At 38.4% G+C, this 23232-nt stretch overlaps 1 protein-coding gene across 1 annotated transcript; it reads left to right on the top strand.

The window, feature by feature from the left end:
- The first annotated feature begins 1034 nt into the window (after window positions 1-1034).
- Window positions 1035-7366, top strand: OCSTAMP (osteoclast stimulatory transmembrane protein). The gene is made up of 3 exons (XM_072413714.1): window positions 1035-1096; window positions 3776-4826; window positions 5935-7366. Exons 1-3 carry the CDS (start codon window positions 1050-1052, stop codon window positions 6292-6294), a joined length of 1458 nt encoding a protein of 485 aa, XP_072269815.1. The 5' UTR covers window positions 1035-1049; the 3' UTR covers window positions 6295-7366.
- Window positions 7367-23232: the final 15866 nt, after the last annotated feature.

Genomic DNA, 23232 nt, shown 5'->3' with positions numbered 1-23232 from the left:
TTACCATTGAAATTTAAATACAAATAGAGAAAGAGACAAGATTTTTTCTTAAATAAAATAAAATAAAAAAAATCTTATGCTGCTTTATTATAAGCTTGTTCCAGATTGAATGTGACGCAAAACCTCTTTGTTTCCATATGAAAAGGGTTTATTTCTAATGTGAAGGAAAAACTTCAATTTTTTCAATAAATTTCATGGTTGGCCCGCAACTTTGTCTAAGTTTTTAATTTTGGCCTATTGTGCATTTGAGTTTGACACCCTAGCTGTGTAATGTGTAAAAGTTGGTTCTTGAAGAACCGTTGCAGTGGTGCCAGTGGTTTCATACCTTGCTAGCCACTGTAAGCAGCAAGTGAACCACAGTTTTACATAGACGTTTGAACATAGACCTACAGTAACTTTCTGCATAGGAATTTCCACATCATGCGGGCAGTGACTTGGACATTAGAAGAAGAACACTAAAAACAGGACTGGCCTGGAGCATGATCCCAGCTTTTGCTGAGTAAAAAGGGCATTTGTATACATTTTGTTTAATGCCAGCTTACATATAGGTATATTGCAGCTTACAGTACTTACATGTGTTGCTGCACTCCATATTTAGGTCTTTTTCCTTTATTTTCACTTAGTAACTCTGCCAGTACCACTTAACTAGGTTAACAACAATAACTAAGTGTAGTGTATCAGGACAATAGATAAAGGGATGTAGTTGTGTAGTTTTGAGCGATATCTGAAAACAGTGCAATTGGGATCAGTCAGCACAAGCAGAGAGCACAGACATTACCAGCTCATTGGATTTCTAGAAAGATCAATTTATCAAACAGTTCTCTAAAGAAAATATTTTAGTTCAGATTGGTCTCTGTGGGATATTACTTATCCTATCCATTTCTAAGCAGGTTACATGGAACTCTGACAAAAGGGGATTTCTCCATAGGAGGTTCAGTAAATATTCCTAGTCAGCAATGAAGGGGTGTTCTGTAACTTCCTAATAAGTGTGTGAGTTTACAATGTGTTACAGCTCAGACAACTCCTGACACTGACACATATTCTGCGCAATGGCCCCGCACGCTCTAACTGCTACCAGGATCCTCTCCAAATGCAGGTAGGTCTCTTCCTATCAGCTCTGTAAGACTTAAAGGCCACTTTTGTTTTTGTACTATTTTATATTTTGGTGGTTCTGGATCTAATAAAAACAGAATTCCCCATATTTTATGTTTATTCTTATTATGTTTTTCCCTGGGAAAATGTGTTACTCTCTCACAGCTGGATCCCCTTATGAAGAATCCATCAACGATAACTACTATGGGCTCTTCTGATTTCATTGTCAGTGCTGCTTTTTGTATTGTTGCATTACAATGAGTGAGCTTTTATTAAATACTAATACCTAGCCATTCTTTAAGGAATGGAAAATGAATTCCCTCATTATGATCACATTTAACTTTTTCATTTTGTATATGGATGCTTGTATGTAGGGCCCTTTTATGAAGTGGGAGGGCCCAGAACAAATTACTCATGGGTGCGACCTTATAATTTTTAAGAGACCACCAGACACTCCCCAACAGTCCCAAATTCTCAAGAAATGCTAATCATATGTCCAGCTGCCTACGTATTACTGCAGAGGAAGTCTTCCTACAACGGATGCAGTGACATAGCTATCCAAGGGAGAGAGGGATGTATGCAGGACTTTGCCCCTAGGGCTAAAGACTATTTAGGGGTCTGGTGGTCCCCTCCCCTAACTTATTAGGCATAAGACCACTGCCTCATTTGTATACTAATGTATAGCATTGTGGCAAGATTATTTTTTTCTGTTAGCTATATTAACATACTGTGTCAACTTAGGGGTCTCATTCCTCTGATCTGATGAAACACTTGTCTTTGTATGAAAAGGCAGAACAATACCAGTTTACCCAAAACTTTTATTTCATGGTCTAGTAGTTGCTGGGGAGCTGACATTAGTAAAACCAATGACTTCCCCGGTGAACAAGTTCAATATGACCATCATAAGGGGCTCCCATAACCCCCACCAGATTTTGTATTTTTTTTTTTGGGAGATTACGAAGAATGAAACAGGAGGCAATGGAACATACAAAGGGGAGTGGAAACACCCAAAAGTGCCAGATGGACAGGATAAGAGTTGTAAATTGAGCAGGGAGATCTCCCTTTTGGGGTATACATGATACTCTATATAAAGAGGGGGGCTGGCCTAGTCAGTCAGGCTCTTGGTATAATTAAAAAATCATGCTTTGCATCAACCTTCTAAAGGAACAGTTGGCTAAATTGTAGGTAAAAACTGGCAGTCTTTAGCTGGTTTTACATCTTACAGGGATATGGGTTATGAGACCTTCCTAATAGAAACCTGGTATTGAGGGAGTTTCCCTTTAAAATAACCACCAGCAGATGAGCAGAGAAGAGCAACTCAGGGTCAGAGCTCTCCCACAGGAATTATAGGATACCAATTCTAATTTAAAGTTGAGCAGAGTTTGGTATGGAAGACCTCAAGTGGCCTACACAGTGCCCCAATCTCAGCTATGCTAAATACTTTGTGATGAACTGGAATACCAAATAGAAGCCAGGGCTTATTATCCAACATAAATTCCTGACTTAACAAAGTATCTCTTGGCTAAATAATCACAAGTTTTCCACCAATAGCCTTTCCTAAAAAGGTGGCAGCACAAATTGTATATCAAAGTCAATCAATTTTTTTGGCAATACACTACCCTTTTTTGGTGCACTGAACTTTGCTAAGGTTTCACTGGCAGTAAACAGGCAAATGGCACACAACTCATGGTAATTGGTCATTAAAAACTGTATTCATACATTTAAATAGGTCATTAAAAAAAAAATTTACTGCCTGTCTTGTCTGGAGTACATCCTATTGTAAACCAATGCTTAAATGACATATAAACAAAAAGACTTTGATAGCGTCATATAATCGCCTTTTCAAAAGTCATTTTTTTGTAGTCATTGGAAGTCACCTTCCTGAAGCCCTCCAGCTAAAGAAACATTCTCCCTAATACTGAATAATCTATTTACCAAGCTCTGGTACAAAGCACAGACTGATAAAACCTATACGTGGAGCATTTTCAAGTGACAGGCTAATGCATTTCCAACCAGCTTTCTCCCATACACAAAAAGGAATAGAATGCACAAGCACATTATGCTATTAGAGTAGGAAAACTGCTTTTAAATCATCAAAGAAGTAAAACAGAAAAAAGAATGCATAAAGTTCCCTAGAAAGTAGGTGGGAGGAGACCTGAACCTTGGTTCAAGAGCACTTATCATATAATTTGGCAAAATGATGGGGCTTTTCCTCACAAATGATTTTCAATAAGTTTTACACTAGTGACACGAATCACTCCCCACAATGGTGTAGCATTTCTGCTAAACTTTCAATAGCATACATAATAAACCCAATGGGTGTAGTTGTGAAGTCAAATGCAAATATCTTAGGCTTTTGTGATCCTTTCTGGCCGCAGATGAACGCACAAGCTCTGTACGCACAGCGCCATTGCGATCTATAAAGAGGAAAGGATGAGCAAGTGGCACCTAAATAGAAAAGCACAGTAGTTGTCCCCGATCGTTCCCCATAGTGGATGAAGTTTGGGGACTGCTGAAAACATGTCAGATTTTCACCCTAGATGAGCATGTCCTTTCGTCCACGGAGAAGTAGGAAGCAGAGTTATTCAATCTAGGTATTACTTTATAAAATAAAGATATGAGTTTAATAATGACCTAATATCTAATATTTACTTGTAATACATATATGTTTTTTACTTTACAGATCAGGCTGGGCATATTTTCAAACATTCATCTGTCCAAGAGTCTACTCCTTTGTATTGGAAGTTTTTTTGGCATATTCTACCCCTGTCCCAAAAGACTGCAGACAAACCTTCTTGCTGGTCCTAACATGTTCTATTTTGTCATCTATATCTGGATTTCTCCTTTTCTATTGGCTCTTCTATTCCCTGCTCTATGATTATTACTCGGCCTTTGCATTGTCCACCACCTCAGCCCTTCTTCTCTGGGGAATCCTTGTCCTTGTTCACCCAATACGTTGCGTGTTGACCATCATAATCCCAACTCTGGGCACCAAGCAAGGTTCTCGATTGTTGCTGTCCACCTGTTTCATGGTCATAGCTTTGAACATCATTCCTAATATATTTAAAAACCTTAAAAGCATCTTTCAGATATTTCGCTGTATTTCTCAGCACTCTACGGAGCAGCTGTTAAACTCCACTGAAAGCTTCAGAGATCTTGCACACGATGTAAAGAATCTGGTCATGGACACCACATGCATCATGGCAAAAGCGAGTGGGACATTTGCTCCGGAAGTCAACATTGCAGCCCAAGTTAACGCCTCTGAGGTGTCCAATGTGATATCTCAAGCAGGGAAAAGGTTGAAGGCCAACTTTGAAAACATTGAATGGCTTTTTAAGGATGTCATGCTTACATCCAATCGAGTTATGGCTGGGCTTTTTATTCTCTACACTCTTGTTGGTGCAATTTGGTACTTACAAAGCTACTTAACTAACATCAGGTTTGACAACAAGTACATTACCAGTCAACTAGAGGAGCTGGCAGAGAAAAAAAAAGTATCCAATCTGACCAATGTTTCCTCCATCAAACTAATCAAATCAACAGGATTTAAGATGTCCAAGAAAGAGCTCGGAGCCAGCCTGTTCCGCTGTTTGGTGATTTTACTGTTTGTCCTATTGACTGTGCTGATCATAGCTGCGGAACACATAGTCTTCCAGTTCGCCATGGAGGTTAGCCGATGGGTGGACATTCTACCATCTCTACAAGTGACGTTTGATTTAAAATATCAAGCAGATGTACGTATCATTAAATGAAACCTGCCTTGACAGAAAAATATTACCAATTGGCTCCTGTTCAGTAGAGATCACAAGACCAAAGCCCTTGGCTTTTGACCATGTGATCAGCACTGTACCAGTTTTGTATCCATTCCAGTAAAACTGTGCACAAAAATATTTATGCTAACATTTTTTTTAAGTTATTTACAGAGAATATGCAAATCAGGAAAGTCAGAGAGTTATCAAAGGTCTCTAATGCTTACTGATTTAATGAAAATGCATCAAAATATTAAAATAAGACGAAAGGCAAGTTAGAGGAAAGCACTGGTAGCCTTTATGTTTCCTTGGTGAACTGCACAATAACTCCTCACTTTCTTCCCTGGTCACCAAATGAAGAGTAAAGAAAATCTCTGCAGCAGGACCACAGAAAGCAATAAAATCCTGCAATAGGTTTCATCCCTTCCCATCTTGCCCAACATTAAAAACAATGTACAGGTAGTCCCCGGGTTAATGACATCCCACACACAGATGACTCGATACGAACAGCTTGTGTACAAGACGAAGGCTTGAAGTGGGGAGGGGGGCGGTTTGCATGACTTGCAGAAGAAATCTTTTGCTACTGAGGTTGTGGGTGATCTTAGGGGGGAGCTCTTTCTGCAGCCTCTTGTAACTTTTTAAAGACCAAGATAAACTCTGCAGTTGTTTCATTTTGCATATCAAAGCACAGCTTGCTCCAGAAGGTAATAAATGTCCAAGTTCCATAAAGATTTTTTTTATGCTTTGTTTGTGATTAACTCACAGTGAAAATTTTATACAGTAACTGACACAATGCTGTCTAATAATATGTTGAGACAAACATCTGTCCTAATTTCATTTATTAAAATGATGTACCTGTTCTGACTTACATACACATTCAACTTATGAACAAACCTACAGTCCCGATCTTGTGTATGTATGTAACCCGGGGACTACCTGTAGTGATTATCACACTATAATAGAACCTTTTTTAGTTGGCAATGACAGCAGAGATATAGAACTTATGTATTTCATGCTACAGAAGAGCTTACTCAAGGAGTGTGTGTTTGATGTACTGGGAAAGTGATTATGATTTTTTTTTTTGTGTTTCTAGGTACACCTCTTACAGGTATTCACCATAAAGGACATTGTGTATTCCAGAGTACACGAGTTGAACTTAACGTTCTTTTCCCCACAATGTAAGCGCCCAGCAAACCCGCCAGAGAGCTCCACCACCGCAGCAATTGTCTGCATCTACTGCGTTTTATTTGCTATGGTATTTTTGGAAGCTTACGCTCAACGCCTGTGCCGAAAGATTTCAGCAATGTTTTACAGAAAGAGGGAGGAAGAAAGAGTTTTATACTTATTGGATCAGATACAGAAAAATCCCCAAGACTGCCCAACAAACTCAGAGGGTCAGCTGTCTAAAGAGCCCATTGCGGATTATGTGGTTTCATTTTTAAAACTTCCTTAAGGGAACATTACAGCCTTTTATGTCACCATGTAGATATATGTAAATATGATCAACTATTACATAATCAGGCTCCACTTCCTTTGTACCTACCTTTGTAGTCCACCAGTCAGTACTGAAAGCTTGATTTTAGCAGTCACCAATATGGGATGCCAATAAAAAAGTAAGGTAAAGGTCAAAGGGTTCATATGTCAAAGGAACATATAATAGAAGAGTTGTCCAAATGTGAAGAAGGTTTAGGAGTTGCATTCTCATGCATACCCAGTATGTGGGTATTGCTCCTCACTTCAAGCAGTAAAACACAGCTGCCTAGGGGTAAAAGTCAGGGAAGAATAAGTAGATGTGAGGGGAAAAGGGTGAAAAAAGGTCTGTTTATAAAGCAATGAATTTGACTTTCCTTGAAACTTTTTCTGTTGAAGTTCAAGTGCTGTCATTCGAACACATAGACCTGGAAGATTCACCACCAGGGAATGTCAGAATTACTGGTTTATAAAAAAAAACCTCAAAGTGTATTTTGTAATGTCTTGGCTTTGGATAGAATGTGTAAAGGAAACTCTTGTTGGAGAAGTAGTCCCTTCTCCTACTTCCAGCTGTGTATCTGGAAAAGCAAATCTGTAAATCTTTCCTATGGAATACAAACTTTATCCCCCCCCCACAAAAAAAACAAAAAAAAAAACCCTAGATTTTGGGGTTTTAATCATTCTGTACTGTATACAAAAGTTTTTGGTTTACGTATCCCTTGCCGTGACTGTATACTGCATTCTGCACTGTACACAAATCCACATTTTTACCAGAGGCCGACTTAGACCACCCAATTGCATTTATAACTAAAATATCACTTTTGTGCAGAAACAATAGAAGTTTTACAGTGTATACATTCTAACAAAGCCAACGCTATATTTTATTATTGTCAGTAAGCTTGAATATTGTGCCTGCAGCTTGCTAAAACCTGGCCGTCTCTCAAGGACCTTTTGGTTTGCATGCCCTGGGGACCTCCCAGCCACAGGCCGAAATTATCTTCCTGCCCGGTCCACATACATCATAATTAAAATGCAGTTGTACATTAAATGAAAAATCTGCTGCATCCCCTATGCTTTGCAGGAAGCCATTCTCTTTCTGTTTGTCTGTTATAAACATAACATGAAGCCATTGTCTAAGGATGCCGAGAGAAGGTCCTCAAACGGCAACCGTCACAGCTTGAGTGTGTTTTATTTAAGATGTGACTTTTAAGCTGAATGTATTCCCAGAGACCCCAACCTTTCCGTCTGCTTTGAATTCCTGTTTGCATAAAGTACGTTTAGGAAGTTTGGAAAGCTGTGAAAATATGTCGCTCTAAAGTGTACCTGTCCCCCTTATATTATGTGTTACCTGATCACTGCTGCTTTACAAATGTGTAGGGTTCCTTATTTAATATTCTTAGCAGAGTTTAACATTTCATAATATTTTTACAAAAATTGTTCCACTAAACTATATTGCTATCATTAGGAGGATTACATTTTGGAGGTGACAGACTCCCTATTAGACCACTGATGTCTCCCCTGCCCTCTGTCTTAATGATTCTTTTCCTGGTTGGAGCAGCTGGGCTTTGACAGCTCTGAACCTGGAAGCGCTCAGAGATTTTCACTTTCAGGTCCACTGCTCATAGCCAAAGATTGGTGAATACAGTTTTGCTGATCATCTGATCCTGAACAGTCTACTAGGAGCTATTGGAGAGTTCATGGACCCTGGGGTGAGTGTATGTCAAATGGGCACAGGGAGAAAGAGAGTGGGGGTGTGAAATCTGCCCCATAGAGTTATCAGCTTTTTACTTCTACCAGCTACTGGTACAATTATAAATGGTGTACAGCTTGGTAAAGCCAGTTTCACACATATATATCTATATATAAATATTGCTTTTTTATTTTAATACCAAAATTTTTTTGATTTAGACAATGATAAATAACACATAGAACACACATCCGTGCAGGAGAATAGCAAGCCATCTGCCTGTATGTACAGAATATAATGCAGCAGCTTCCTATAGGAAGAAGAAGGCATAGCTGATAACAGTGAATGAAGTCCAGTGATAACATTGTTTTGTGAATAAACAAACTTCAGGCCACTGACAAGTCCTCATAGACACAAAGATTTTCCTACCGACTGGCATGTAAACAGCAAACAGTGCGGGTAACCACAATGTAATGTGATCATTCTAAACAGGGTACGTGACTTATACAGAATATTGTATTGTTAGAATAGAGGTATTACCACGATAACATAAATATCAGTGAGATAACAAGATAATGGAAACTAGGAAAAAAAATGAAGTGATAAAATTGATGTGTTTTTAAATGGTTCATTCCAAGCACGGAAAAGTCCCATTAAGGAAATTGAGTATTGAAATTGACACATGTTGTATGCTACTCGTGAGCAATTCCATTTCAGGTTCTAAACTCACTTTGAATGGGTCTTAAAGCAGAGACCTTAATATAGGCCAAGTGTTCCCGGGTTCAAGCCTCACCCACTTTCTCAGCTCACTACTGCCTCAACTGGGCAAAAAGGAGAATGCACCATATGACACGATGTTGCAGTGCCACGTCATAAGGTACTTCAGACCCCTGCTGAACTCAAAGCTAAAGCGTTAGTTCTTGCTCTGATTTTAGCACATTTACAATATTGTCTACATATTATTATCCATACCCTGAAAATATAAATATAAAATAGATATAGACCTACTAGATGTTAGTTATGGTATCACAACCTCACAGCTCTCAAACATCGGAGACTTTTCAGTAGCCAATCACACACCCCTGCCATGCATCCCTCTTTGTTTTCAATGCCTTTGCTCACACACGTCTGTGTAAGAGCAACGTTGTCACCCCAGGCTGCTCACTTTGAAATATAGGTGATAGTGGCAAGTCATGAGCAAGCCGCAGTCCACTGACTCCTAAGCAGGAGCATGTCCATTGCTGTCAGTGCTTTTTCCTGGTGACAACCACAATCCTGGTCTTCCAAGGAACATCTAAAACCTTTGAAATTATTCATCGTTTTAGGTATATCTGAGCAACAGCACATCCCTGAAATCCTTATAAATGACCGAAGATGAGATTCCCAGCTCAGCCAGACAATTACATGGCATTTTCTGACTATGGAGAAATTTCTTTACTTCCTGTTGGGTCTACAGGACAGGACGTGAAGGTAAATCTCTCTTATGGGACACAGGCAGTACAAAAAAAAAATGGACAAGTTTATTTTTAAAACATTTACCTCTACAGGTAAATGTTTACAGGAACCTCTACAGGTGGATCTCGGTACCTTGAATTGGGACTGCTTCTTATAACAAGGACTATAACAGAGCGTCCTGATCCACCAATAACTCCGCCATATATTGCAGAAAATGAATCCATTCTGCTTGTTGCTGCATTGACTCTTTGTGTATGAAGATGGCTTAATTGCGAGAGGCTGCACCCTTGCAAAGAAAGCCATCATGCCACAAGACACTGACTAGTTGCCATGCCAACTGTTGTGGATGCTGCAGATTACTTTCAAACGTGGAAGTGGCGCCGGGAACGGTTGCCAGGACAACGAGGCAACGCAAACCATGGTAAATTGTGCAGTGGTTTTTTTTTGTGAAGATGTCTGTTTTCAGACTAATTAACGTGAATTTAGAGATTTGAAGTACTTAGATACAAAGACCCCTAGAGAGGCCTATTTACCAAAGATGACTGGCATAATTATGGGGCATGACGAATTCAGAAGAAGCTGAGCGAAAGACACCCAACCTATCTCTTTCTTCAGATTATCTCTCCGGCTGTTGGGGGGGTTTATAGATCTAATACATTGGTGGAGAAATAGAGGTCACTGGGGTCACAGCTCAGCTTGTCTTATTTTAACCCTTCCACAATGAATAGACAGAGGGTGACAACGCTAATCATTATAACAGCCCATCATGGAGCTACCCGTGTCACCCGTCTGCCTTTTAGACTATAAGACAAAAAATCATAAGCTTCCAGTGCCTGAAGCATGTTAAACCAACAGTACACTGCAACAGAGATTAATTTGCTCTGGGCAATTGAAAATTTGAGGGCAGGGTTGGATATTTGTTACCCCTTTCCAATATCATGTATCCTGTCCTAGTATTTTAAGGACACTTGGGCACAAGAATCAAGCAGGTTAAAAGGAAATTTTGTAAGCCCCTAAAAAGCCTATTGTACCCTTCAGGCAGGTTCAGATTTGCTTCGAGATCGAGTAATCCTGCACGGCTCCCTCGCTGGTTCTTAAAGAACAAACATCTGCACATTTCACAGCTGCCGCCCCCATTCATTCTCTTTGGAGCTGTCTTTGGACGAAGTGCGACAATCACTCTTCATTAGGGGTTGTAGTGGCAGAATTAAAAGCATTGGACTGGAACTGTTGAAAGTAATATGTAGAAGGGTTTGTTCTTTGTGTCATCACCTGAACCACACTTCTACACCTACTATTATATTCCTCCTATCATTCCGATCCAGTGTGCTGCTAGATGGAACTCAATTCACAAAGTTGTACCTTGACTGAAAAAGAAATACTTATCCTGGTGTTCTAGCTGTGGGAAATGAGCCCAGACTTTCATGTGCTACTACAAGCCCTGATGAGGAGGGACCGGTGAACCTGAAACAGGTTAAATACCCCTTTATTGCTTACTTCCTAAAGCAGAACTAAAGCAAAAAAAAACTTCATAAAGCAAAAAAGGACATTTAATCGCAATCTGTAACCTGAATATATATATGTGTATATATATATATATATATATAAATATATATATATATTTATACACACACATTTATATATATATATGTATATATATGTGTGTATATATATATATATATATATATATATATATATATATATATATATACAATAATATGCTACAATGCAAAGACATTACAGACAATGTGAAAAATACATTTTTATCTTCTTTTCTGGCATTTTTCACTTTTATTTTCTCCCTTTGTAGATTTTGAGCTAAACAGGCAATGTGTATTCTTTACGAAGTGCATAATCATCTAGTTATGCAAATCTAAAAGCTATGATTTATTCATATCTACTTGCTATGCAAGTATGAAAAAATGGCTTGAGTACTTTATATAGCCAAAACACTTTGAAAAAACAAAACAAAAACATTTTTCGATTTTCAAGTACCCACACTGGAAGTAGTTTGATTTAGGAGAAAAAAAAATTGAATTGAATTATAAGCATGAATGTGTCTTGAATATTTATACTTTTAAAAGGGACACTTTAGATATGATTTATATCTTTGTCTAGCACCTTGATATATGAAGGAAGATGGTTACTTTCACAACATCAATGTTCATACTGTATACAAACCAGTAGATCACAAAGCTTTCTGTAAACACAGACAAACTGATAAGCACAACAGTGTTCTAACTGCCATTTGTATTTCTGTCCACCAAGTTCTCAGTTATACACAGCTCTGCCACTCCTGGCTCCTTGTGCTGCATATACTTGTCCCAGTATGATTGCAGGAGATTGCATTATAAAAATGAAATGTATAAATGAATACAAAGCTCTTTAGTTTTTGTTTTTTTCCTTTCTGTCTGGTGTCAAGATTTGCTCAGGTTAAAGTACCAGGTCACTGGAAAGTCTTCCCATGACCCAATGATATTCATCTCTTCAGTGATCCATTGCATCTCCATCACAGATAGGGACAAGACCTATAAGGGTTACCCAGGGAGGGTAATCAGAGGGGTGGTGTCACTGGGGTCTATAGAAGATAAAGTTAGGTAGCAGTTCCATATTGCAACCTATTTGATGCATTTAACATAAATATTTAGGTGTAAATCATTGGAATACATTTGCCCTCTACAACATTTGCTGGAAAGGTTTTATAATCACATCACTAATTTTTTGAGCTGTACAACCTCCCCCAGAAATGGATAATAAAGTTTCCCATAATAAAGAGAAACGGTTGCATACAGAAACTTTTTGAATCCCAATGAATGAAGTCGTGCAATGCATTAAAACAGATTAAGGATCCTGCTTAGTAACTCCATAAAAGAAACTCACAGCTGGCTGGCCTGTTCAGCAAAGGTTATGGCTGAGATAAAATGCATCTCTGGCCAGAGGCACTTTTATTAGAATAATGTGTATGGGAGTTTATTCAAATCGATATTGTCTGTCTGTGGGGTTCTTTGTAAGAAAAAACGAGAACATTCTGTGAACCACCACCTATAGACAATCAATACATTCAGAATTCATTCGCCGGCTGTTGCAGTTATTGCTTCAATTAAAAAACATGGAAGAAGACTATTTATAGGAAAATATTTGATGTAATGTAATTACATAATGTGAGCTGAATGTGAATGAAAAGTATTCATGAAGTCGTTTTAATATTGCTGAACCATGTTGCTATTGGCTAGTCTGGCAGCTGGTGGAAATATAGGATTTGGGGTGTGGGAAGTGGGTTAGCATAGTGCTGGTGCTTTAGTGGCTTTTAGATGACTTTCCTTAAAGACAACAACATAGACCTATAGGATGTTCTGGATGAACACAAAAGACATTCTGATGCCTTTATCCCTAAATATGCAAACCTCAACTTTAGGGCTCCGTAGATGGAGATCTACTTCTCCAGGGTACGAGGTCCCATCCTCTCTTATTTCCTGCACCTGTCTGTAACATTGTAATATTTGTTCATGTACATCATATAACTTTTGTTTCCCAGCCATGATCTTGATTTCTCCATTTGTTGCCCATGTATTGTCAGAACTGTTTGTTTATGAGATTGTTACAATTTTATTTTTGTTTTTTTTGGGCCATTGTCTATACCAGTGTCTCTCAACCTTTATAACATGGGGGGGGGGGCCTTTAAAAAAAGCTTTCAGTTTTTCAGGAAACCCCTTCAGGGTCATTAGGAAGAAAATCTCTTACATTTCTGGCTATTGGGAGGAATGTCATCCCAACAGATACCCTAAAAGAGGATTGGTGTCACTTAAACTGACCTGAGAGGTCCACATTGCTCAAGGAATCCACAGCAACCTATGAGGGAATGGTGGAACCTTAAGGTTACATTCCTTAAATTCTGACTGGCCTAGACCATATATAATAATTTTTGTTTCATTTGTTTAAGTAGAAAATATTAAAGGGTTCACAAATTTTCAAGTAAGAGTAGGCAACCACAATGTGTGTATAATTTTCTTATTAAATGTTCATCCTTTTTACATTTACCTGCATACTTAAAGCACAGGTTTACGTTAAGTTTGATGTCAGAGAATACTATGGCTTTAGAGAACTACCTCAGTAAGTAACAAAACTACATAGTAAGTACAAGAAAATGGTCCAAACACCCCACCAAATCTGAAGTCATACAACATATTGTGTTCCATGTTTTTCTCTTCTAAAATGTCCTTTCTTAGGTGTCAATGTCACTACCTGATGATACATTCAGTTAGATCCATTGGCAGGGTTCCTGTGAGTTCATAAGGACTACAGAAGTGTCATGGTAAGGTCATGGAGAGGGAAGGTGAGAAGACCTGAACTGCAGCAATGGATGGCCAGTCTTTACTCATAGAAAGTGAGTGAAGACTAGAGAAATAACGTTAGAGGTTATTGTGATTCTGAATTCAGGTAAGTCAAAAGTGGCTTAGCAATGTTTAGAAAATGGTGGGTAGATAAACAAAGGTACCAGGAACAAAGGTTCAGAATTACTGTGGTACTGGAGAGTACCAATGGGTGTACATTGCAATACCACAGTATGCAGCTTTTGCGATCTTATAAAAGTCACATGACCAGGCTTTTTTATGGACACATAAATGGCATAGTCCACATCTAAACATCTATAACTTTGCCGTGCGGTGTGGTAAGGTCAAACAGCTCCTTTACAAACTAGCCCCTAAATTTCCATGTTTTGTTCTAGCCTTCTTCCACTCCCTAGAATAAATTCCACATTGTCTACTCATACTTTTGCTGTAGGTCACAGTGATAAATGTGACAAGATCCAATAATTACTTCCCGCTGTTTGCAGCAAAGGACCACATTAGGAAGCAGGAGAAGCTTTTTTATCTTCTAATCCCTTGTCCATCCTGTGAAATAATTCATCTGCGTTATTCCAGCGTTGCTGGATTTTAAGTTAAAATGTTTGTCTGGGCAGTTCATTAGAAGATAAGAAGAGGAGATTAACATAAAAGGTGAAAAAAGACATTTTAATCAGGATATTTGAAATTTTATTACGATCTATGGCTTTGCCTTGCAGCACTTCTGCCTTGTTAAGTGTAAATAGTGTTAGCTGCAAAAGAAAATGTGAAGCTGAAAAAATATGTCATGTTCCTTGTTTTCTTTTTCTAACCACAGCTACATGTAAAGGGTACATTTAAAGAAAAAATATCATGGTCCAATTTTATTTTGTTTTTTTTAATGCTTTTTATTTTTTTTATACTATCTATATATTTATATATTTTATATTTATATTATGTATTGAGCAGACATGTATTGAACATCAAATTTAATATTATTTTTTGAATCAACAGACCCTACAACCTAAATGTTTGATAAAGGACAAAGGATTCCCAACGCATTCTGGGTGACCAAACAGAATGCACAGCCTTAGTCTGTCTCTGAATAAAACTTATGGAGCACGAGGAGCCACTCATGTGTGCTAATATGAACCTGAGCTATTGAACACAGGCTTTTTTCCAGCAGAAAATACAGAGAATATACTAATACAAAATAAACAAGAAATTAAAAATATGCACAAAATAGCCATGCATTCCTTTTTAATCGGATTTTTCATTAAAATAAAAAAAAATACCACTTACTTTCACTTCTGCAGAGCCCCTGTTCACTCCAGACCTGGCCTTGATTCCGTCCTGCATCGTCCTGGATCCTTCCTTCAGGGTGCAGAGGAACCCCAGACACCACCATCTTCTTTCTCCTTCAGCCTACGTCACCCCATCTTGCACTGCACAGATGTGAGATCAAGTGACATATTCTCACTGCACATATGTGGCACTTTTTTTTCATTGCATGGAAAAGCCCCTCCTGTGCATGCCTGATTTCTTTATATACCCTTTTATATAAAGAAAAAAATTTGGTGATCGGTTCCCTTTTAATCAAAGAGCCAGATTTATGAGCTTTCTCCTACCATCACATAATCTACATCTTATTCCTTTGAAGAGTCCAACATTCTATTTTTGGACACTGCCTACCATGTAAAAAAAATGGAAGCACAACACATCCCTGTGGTGACTACAAAACAGGGGACAGATATAAAGAAACTAGATTTTCACTGGAGATGATCACAAGCATTTCTTTAAGGCAATAAAAGTCTAATGTCATCTTAGATTGTAAGCTCTTCAGGGCAGGGTCCTCTCCTCCCCTCTGTGTCACTGTCTGTATCTGTCTGTCATTTGCAACCCCTATTTATCGTACAGCGCTGCATAATATGTTGGTGATATATAAATCCTGTTTATTATTATTATTATTATTATTATTATTATTAATATTATTATTAATAATAATAATAATAATAATAATAATTATAATGTCTGTATACACTCTATTCACAGTTCCAATGTGTTTATTTAGAAATGCAGTTTCCTCATGTATTTCATACTTCGATCTAACCAACAGGATCATCTAAAGACAAGTCCCTGCAGTTGTCATTTGTGGTTTTAGGTTCCCCAAGGCAGGATTCATTTCTAATAATTTCTAGGTAAACCCAAACTAGGATTTTAGAGTTAGGAACAGAATAAAAAATGACTACTTGTTTACTGCTAATATTATTCTGTTTCGATTTCACTTTCCTACAGCCAATCAGCACACTGAGCCAAGAACTGACGTCTTCTAAAAGACTTTTTAACTTTCCATCTGGAGTATCTAGGAAATACCAGCAGCTCAGCTGATTTAAAAAAAACAATTTATAGTGAGATTCAAGAACTGGAGAGCGGGAACCATCACCTTGCAAGTAAAAGTTGGGAATCTTTACAAAAATAGGTATAGGTTATTGGGTAACATAACAATGACATTTCAGTTTTTTTATAAAAATTAAAATAAAAAGATAGACCCAGAACAAAAGAAAAGCAAAATTGGCGAAGGGCCTGCATGACTGGGTGCTAGGGGGAAGACAGGAGATTAAGGGTAAGGAAGGAGAGGTGTGTATTAGTGGGGTGATAGTTGTGGGTGGATTGTTTAGTGGAGGGTAAAAACACGAAGGGGTAGTCAGCAGAAGGTGCATGGTGTGGAGTGAGCTTCCTGCCCGCCCTGTGGTTAGTAAGGGGTTATGGTAGGGGTTTAGGTTTAAGGGGTACAGGTAGTTGAGATCCTGGAAAGGCAGGTGACTTGTGGAGGCTGGATTGTATGGTATTGTGTGCAAGGGGGTTTAAAGTATCGATGGGTAACAGCTGAGTAGTTGGATGTTAATTATTTTTATATAACTATTTATATATGGGTTTTTTATGTTAAGTTAAATTAAACGTTTTGTTAATAAACGGCTGTCTCAGCCAATTTTGTTCCAAAACACTTGTATATCTTTATTGAGGGGATTGAGGAGTTAGGATGGGGAGGGTGGCTGGGATAACCTAGAGATGTATTACATCGGAGCTTCCACAGTAAAGATTGGTATAGCTAATATCCATATTTACCCCCAAACCTTCCTCTGCTTTTCGGCTGGCTTGTCCCAGAATCATTAATTTATTTTCCCTTGCTCCTGTACTGTGAAACTGCTGGTAATACTCCCTGTAATATCATCAGGCTTGTAAAATTAAAAAAGCAACTGGTGGGAAGCGGATCAGCAGGGTGACCTAGGTCAGTTCTTTGTGACGCATATCCAGAACTATATCCCACAATACACTTTCTCCAAACGCAGTATGTAGGCAGGTGAAGTAAAAATACTAGCTGGGATATCCCAGTAGCTGCCAGTATGTACTACATGTTATTTTTATGCCTTCACATACACTTTAAACATTCAGTCTGCTCAAAGGCAATATTTTTACTACAGAAAGAGTCTGCTGAGCTGAGTCAGCCCCAGCTTTTTACATGTTTTGGATACTCCAACAGTAAGATCTGGGAAACTGTTGCCCCACAGGTTTTTTTTTTCTTTAAAGGATTTAGTTTTAAAACTCATATCTGTAAAGATTGCTATTCCTTTTCATTCTGCACCACCCGTTAATATTGTAACTAAAGCTTTTTAAGGAAAAAAAAAAACAATGTTTTTGTGGTATTGTGGAAAATTTTGATGAAAAGGAAAGGATGCCAACAACGGTGATATTTTCACAGAGACAGCTTGCATCCTTGGTTTCGATATGAGAAAGCTGCTTTGGATATTTTTTGTGGAAAGCACCCAGAATATTTGCTTTGCCATATACGTTTTTCACGTTTATGATCTTATAAACATGGATTATGACAGTAAATTCTAATTATAGTAGTTGGTGGAATTGGTGGGAAAACAGGCTCATCGCCTGACTAATTGTTCCTCTTTTTTTTTTTTCTCAGCTGCTGCATGTGACAAATCCTGTAATAATAAAAAAGGAAACAAATCATGTAAGTGGACTGTTATAAATAATTATTATTATCACAGTTAGGAATAAGCGGAGATATTTTGGCTAAGCAGATTTTGGTCTGAGCTGCTTAAATCTAAATTGCTTAAGTAATAAGGGCACATTTTTTAATACAGCCTATTGGAATGGAAACATCGATTTAGGGTGCTGATTTTATTACAGCAATTGCCACAACCCACAAATTTAGGGATTTCTTTTCTGCTCAGGTTCCTGGAACTTTCTCTTTTTCTCAGGCTTCAACCCCAAATGTTCCACATGGGTGTTGTGGTTCAATACTGCCCTTGAGTATTCAATAGGAATGCACCATCTACTATTTAAAGTTAATATTACAAACACCCAAAAGTGTGAGCCGTGTCATCTAGTGGATTCATTTTAATTTCCCAAGCCAGGAAGGTTTATTTAGATATTGTGCCTTATTCTTTTGTACAACCCTCTGTGTCTTCTATCCCACTACAGATATCCTTACTCAATTCCAGCAACCTTGTGATAGTGGGGAATCTTTTGATCAGGGACCCAAAAAAACAGTACATGCCTGACAGATGCTCCAATCCTAAATGACTGAAGTTATATTGTAATTACACATAGTAAAGTTTTATTCCGCACAAGGTATAAAAGTCTCCAAAACACTGAGCATAACCAGTTCATTTTATCAACTGCCAGGAGAGCTTTTTGTACCCTATGAACAGATTGCCAAAGAAGCTATAAATAGCATGAATTCTTAAACTTCATGAGATGTCTTTATTTTGCTGCTCAGAAAGGAGAATTATCTGTAGTATATATCGTTATTACAACACGTCTTTCGCAGATTTTTTTGCGCCCTGCATAATTTAGGGCATTTTCATTTTACAGGGCACTTTGATATTGATTTCCATTAGACGTTACACATGAAAGAATATGCATCTGGCTAATAACCAAGCCTATAATGCAGCATCTATCACACTGGATGAAAACAAACTAGGCTGTGAAGGTCTTAAATGATTATTAGTTCTTCTGTGTCCTAATTCTGCAAACAGCTCTCATGAATGCCTTATGACTCTTAGGATGGTCACATCTATTTCTGGCAAAGTTAATGATAATGACATTGATACAGGTGCAATGTGAATATCGGTGTCTTTTCAGTGCCTTTGGGGTGATCCTATAGGTAATTGTTAAAATATGTGGATCTAGATACACCCACTTCTTTACAATCAGTATTTGGAGTTCACCATCTCATGATCCATTCACCATTTTCATGTTGCCTTTGCACCATGATGCCATAGCTTGAAGTCTTCAGGACCCTATGAAGGTCACTATCACTATAGTCAATGGCTGTACAATGGCTGAAAATGGGGTTAATGGGGCTTTTTGCCCCAACCACATATTGGCTTTAAAGAGACAGAACACAGGACCTGCAAATGAAGACCTTTATTACTTACCTATACAGTTGGTCCTTCCTTTGACATTCTGTCAGAACTTTTGCCTGTTCACATTTGAGATATTGCTAGGTGTATGAGATGCCAGGAGGCACAAACTTAACAGTACTGGAAATTCTGAATATTTCTGGAAGTGTTGACGACTGAATGGTTTTATGGGGGCTGGCTCATGCAGAGAGGATTCAACTGAATAGTACCCTTGAGTATTCAATAGGCATATACCCCCTGCCATTTTAAGTTATTATTACCAAAAGTCAATGGTTTCAGTGTGGGTCTGGTTCATCCAGCTATTTTCTAGTATTTTTAAAACTTCCCAGGTAATTCTATGGACAATTTTTCATGCTACCTAAAAGGTTTAGCACTGTGAAAACTTGGATATCTTGTTTCAAGACGGGCTATTCACCGTTGAAGATGAGCCCCGCAGTGGGCACCCCCCAACCTCAACTGACCCGACAACCTGCGATGCTGTCCATGAGCTGAATATACCAGTATATTCCATATACCAAGGAACAGTCAAAGGAATGGCGCCACAGCGGGTCCCCGCAGCCGAAGTTCTGAATCCAGAAATCGGCCAAAAAAGTCATGGCGTCCATTTTCTGGGACAAGGACGATATTCTGTTGGTGAACTACCTACCTTAGGGCTCTAGTATCACCGGACAGTATTATGCTAACCTCCTGGACCAGCTGAAGGAGGCAATTAAGACAAAACACCATGGAAAGTTGACCAAAGGGATCCTTTTATTGCAGGACAATGCACCTGTGCACATGTCCAACGTTGTGGCTGCCAAATTGTTCATCCTGGGTTTCCAATTGGTCCACCATCCCCCCTACTCACCTGACCTGGCACCTTCGGACTATTATCTGTTCTACCTCTACTACCTCTACTTTTAGAGGGGACCTTCATTTTAATATTTTTGTAACCTGGCAGAGCCCTGACAGGGCTTGCTAAAAGGGTCATGTGAGTGACAAGCAGACTATCATTAGGGAGTTCTCCTTTTGTAATGACTCTTTGTTGGGTTGTCACACTTACACATTTTCCCTGACCTGAAACAAGCAATCAGTTAAAGACTTATGGCTTTTCTCTTACTTTACCAATTGTGGTTCAGGGTAAATAGCTGGAAGCACTAATGCTAATGGGTTAGCAAAAAGGTTATCAACTTGAACATTTTTGGCCCTGAAAGTTAATGCCCTGGAAGATCTATATAAAGCAGCATGTTTACCAAGAAACACATATGGAGAAGTCCATATCAATTTACCTTTTACAGAACGATTGCAAATTTACGCATCCTAAGAGCAGTAAGGTTCCATTTTCCAGGCCCTCTAGATGATACTATAATTTATCAGTAATGACACCCCTTTAGCAGGAATCACTTGTGAGATAATACAAGGTTTACTTCTGCCTGCTGCTGCTTTCAATAGCCGCTGTATACAGAAAGAGTTTGAAAAGGATTGTTATGAGCTGTGTAGGAATATGTGCCAATGTTATCCAGTTACAGCTTAAGCCTTGGAGCAGTGCCTTGTAAACTGAAGATTACTTGACAAACCTATTAGAGGAGGCCTAGGTGCCATTATAGTTGGTAGTAATTTGACAATTCCACATATACAGCTTGGTTTTTCTGGTCTTAATGTTTCTTTTACGTCAGAACAGATCAATGCAAAGGTAAAATAAACTTTTTCATCTGGCACAGGATTCATAATTGACTTGCCAGACAGCACAACTAGCTTGGGGTTGTAGCTCTTTAATACACAGAACCCTGAGTATCCCTTCAATATACAGACGTCCTTGTAAAAAGTGCTAAAATATTGGATAAAAAATATTGGAGCCGATTCTCCTCCTCACCAAATTATCTGCCATGAACAGTGATACCTAAAATTTTTACCACAATTCTCCGGTACCTCAAGACGTTTGGAGAGTTACGATGTCTTTCCAAACTTTTCCCCCTTGGCATTTTTTCATATGTTCCCTCAAGCCCTCCTTTCCCCCTTGCTTTCACCCGCTTTCTATTTCCTTGTCTTTTTCCTTCCGTTTATACCTCTATCCTACCTACCACATCCTCCGGCCATTTAAAAAGAAAATCTTTTATGTAGTGCTTTATGTTTCTCTACTTTTGGATGTTTACCAATATAAGAGTTTAATGCCAGTTAGGTTTATGTACATTGTGTGTTATGTATTGGTTGTCTGTTGTGATTTATTTTTATTGTAACCTTTAATGATATAAATAACATTTTAAAAAATCAGGTATAGTTTGTGGCTTGTAGTTCTTTTTTTTTTTTTTTTTACAAGCCAACACATTTCTGGGTGCTATAAAAGATACATCAGGGCTTAGTAAGAAATGAATTCTGAATGAAGGATCAGAGTTTTTGTTTCGAGTTGGTTGAGGTAAACATTACATTCCTGCTCTAGTTGCTGGTATAGTGCCAAAGCCTTGTTGTTGTCAATATAAGTGAATTTTGCTATTATTCTGGTTCTCCTCTTTCTATATACTTTTGGAGGCTGCGTTAATTAATTTTATGCAGTTTTTTCTCACTCCACTGCCTGCTCTTTATTCCATAAATCAGGATCATTATCAATGTCCAGTGAGCTGATACAGGAAGCAGTAAAAGCACAGTTAGTTGTATGGTATGACAGGTAACAAGACCTGTGATGAATATTAGTGAACCTGAGACTTATGCATGCAGGACTATACAACAGGATCACATTAATGCCACTCCACCAGCTTTACTTATTAACTTAACAAAGCTTTTCCAGCGCATACCCCAACCACAGCACATTCTGTGAATGTAGCGTGTCATAGACCTACCTTCCGGGAGGCTGTCAATATGGTGTCCTTCACTCACAGAGTATTAATGCAAAGAGCAAACCAGCTGCTCTTCAATAATGAGGACGTTCCACTGCAGAGAGAAGAATTGAAAAGGATTGTAAAGAAGGGCTACTGATATTTTAAAGTTTTTAAATTAGAACTGGGTCAGGTCAAGATGACAAATTGTTTAATTTGTAGTATTTATAGAGAACTGATGCAGACAAAGTACAGAGACCTACAGGTCCAGTCCAATTCACAATATAATCCAATTTACAATATAATACCCCTGTCACAGTAATACACAAACAGCAGGGCCCATTGGGAGAAAACGTAATAACATTTATTCATTAATAATAATAATACCAGTAATAATGACTTGCCTGTTATGAATTTAAATTAACTGGCAGCATTGCAGTGCATTGTGAATCAGCAGGTTTCCGAAAAGTCATTTTACATCATAATACTTCTATTATTATCAACGGGTGATACGATGTGGCAGTTCAACAAGCTGTGACTGAAAAACCACAACATGTCATAATAAGAAAACTGTGAAGCAGTTCCAGTTTGTATGGTTGTTTCCTGTTATGGGCAGAATACATGGTGAGAACAGCGCAAGAATGGCGTGATGTATAAAGGCATCAAGATATAGTTAGACTAGTCATGTAGGGGTAAAGAGTCACTGCTCTGATTCATCCACTTGTGTGTATTGCTTGAGCTATTTGACCCTGTGGTTTAGTAGACAAATAAAGGAAAGGATGTGAGTGCCACCCCCTTGTGTTCTGCTTCCTAGGACTGAACAGCAGTCATTCATTCATCCAACGGTACAGATTGATGAAAGACATTGGGGGAATGATGAACATTTCACTTGTGTATGCAGCCTTATTCAGCTTGTGATCTCTTCCCTGGGGAGTTTATTGCTTTGGTTTGGATTTCTCTGTTAAAATGTCATCTTGAAACCTATAAATTCTCTTTCCTCTCTTCTGCCTCTTTTTTAGCATATTAGCAGTAACAAAAACTCTGCCTAACTTCTGGGTTGATTAACTGGCATCATTATTAGCGGTCGAACATAACGTCTGACTAGAATCTGACTAGTTTAACTTCCCCAGTCTCATCCATCATCAAGGCACCTATAATAAGGCCACATCACAAATTCTCTATCTGTGTTTTAAGGTGTACATAGATTTAATACAGATTAGGGAACAT

The sequence above is a fragment of the Pyxicephalus adspersus genome, chromosome 6, assembly GCF_032062135.1.
Source record: "Pyxicephalus adspersus chromosome 6, UCB_Pads_2.0, whole genome shotgun sequence".
Classification (NCBI taxonomy): domain Eukaryota; kingdom Metazoa; phylum Chordata; class Amphibia; order Anura; family Pyxicephalidae; genus Pyxicephalus; species Pyxicephalus adspersus.
This window is presented reverse-complemented; position numbering and strand designations above follow the sequence as displayed.

What these genes read in the sequence shown, in the direction of transcription:
- OCSTAMP (XM_072413714.1), top strand. Translation starts at nt 1,050, where the DNA reads ATGGCCCCGCACGCTCTAACTGCTACCAGGATCCTCTCCAAATGCAG. An exon ending in AGGATCCTCTCCAAATGCAG is followed by an intron (nt 1,097 to 3,775) that starts GTAGGTCTCTTC and finishes TTTACTTTACAG; the next exon opens with ATCAGGCTGGGCATATTTTC. An exon ending in ATTTAAAATATCAAGCAGAT is followed by an intron (nt 4,827 to 5,934) that starts GTACGTATCATT and finishes TTGTGTTTCTAG; the next exon opens with GTACACCTCTTACAGGTATT.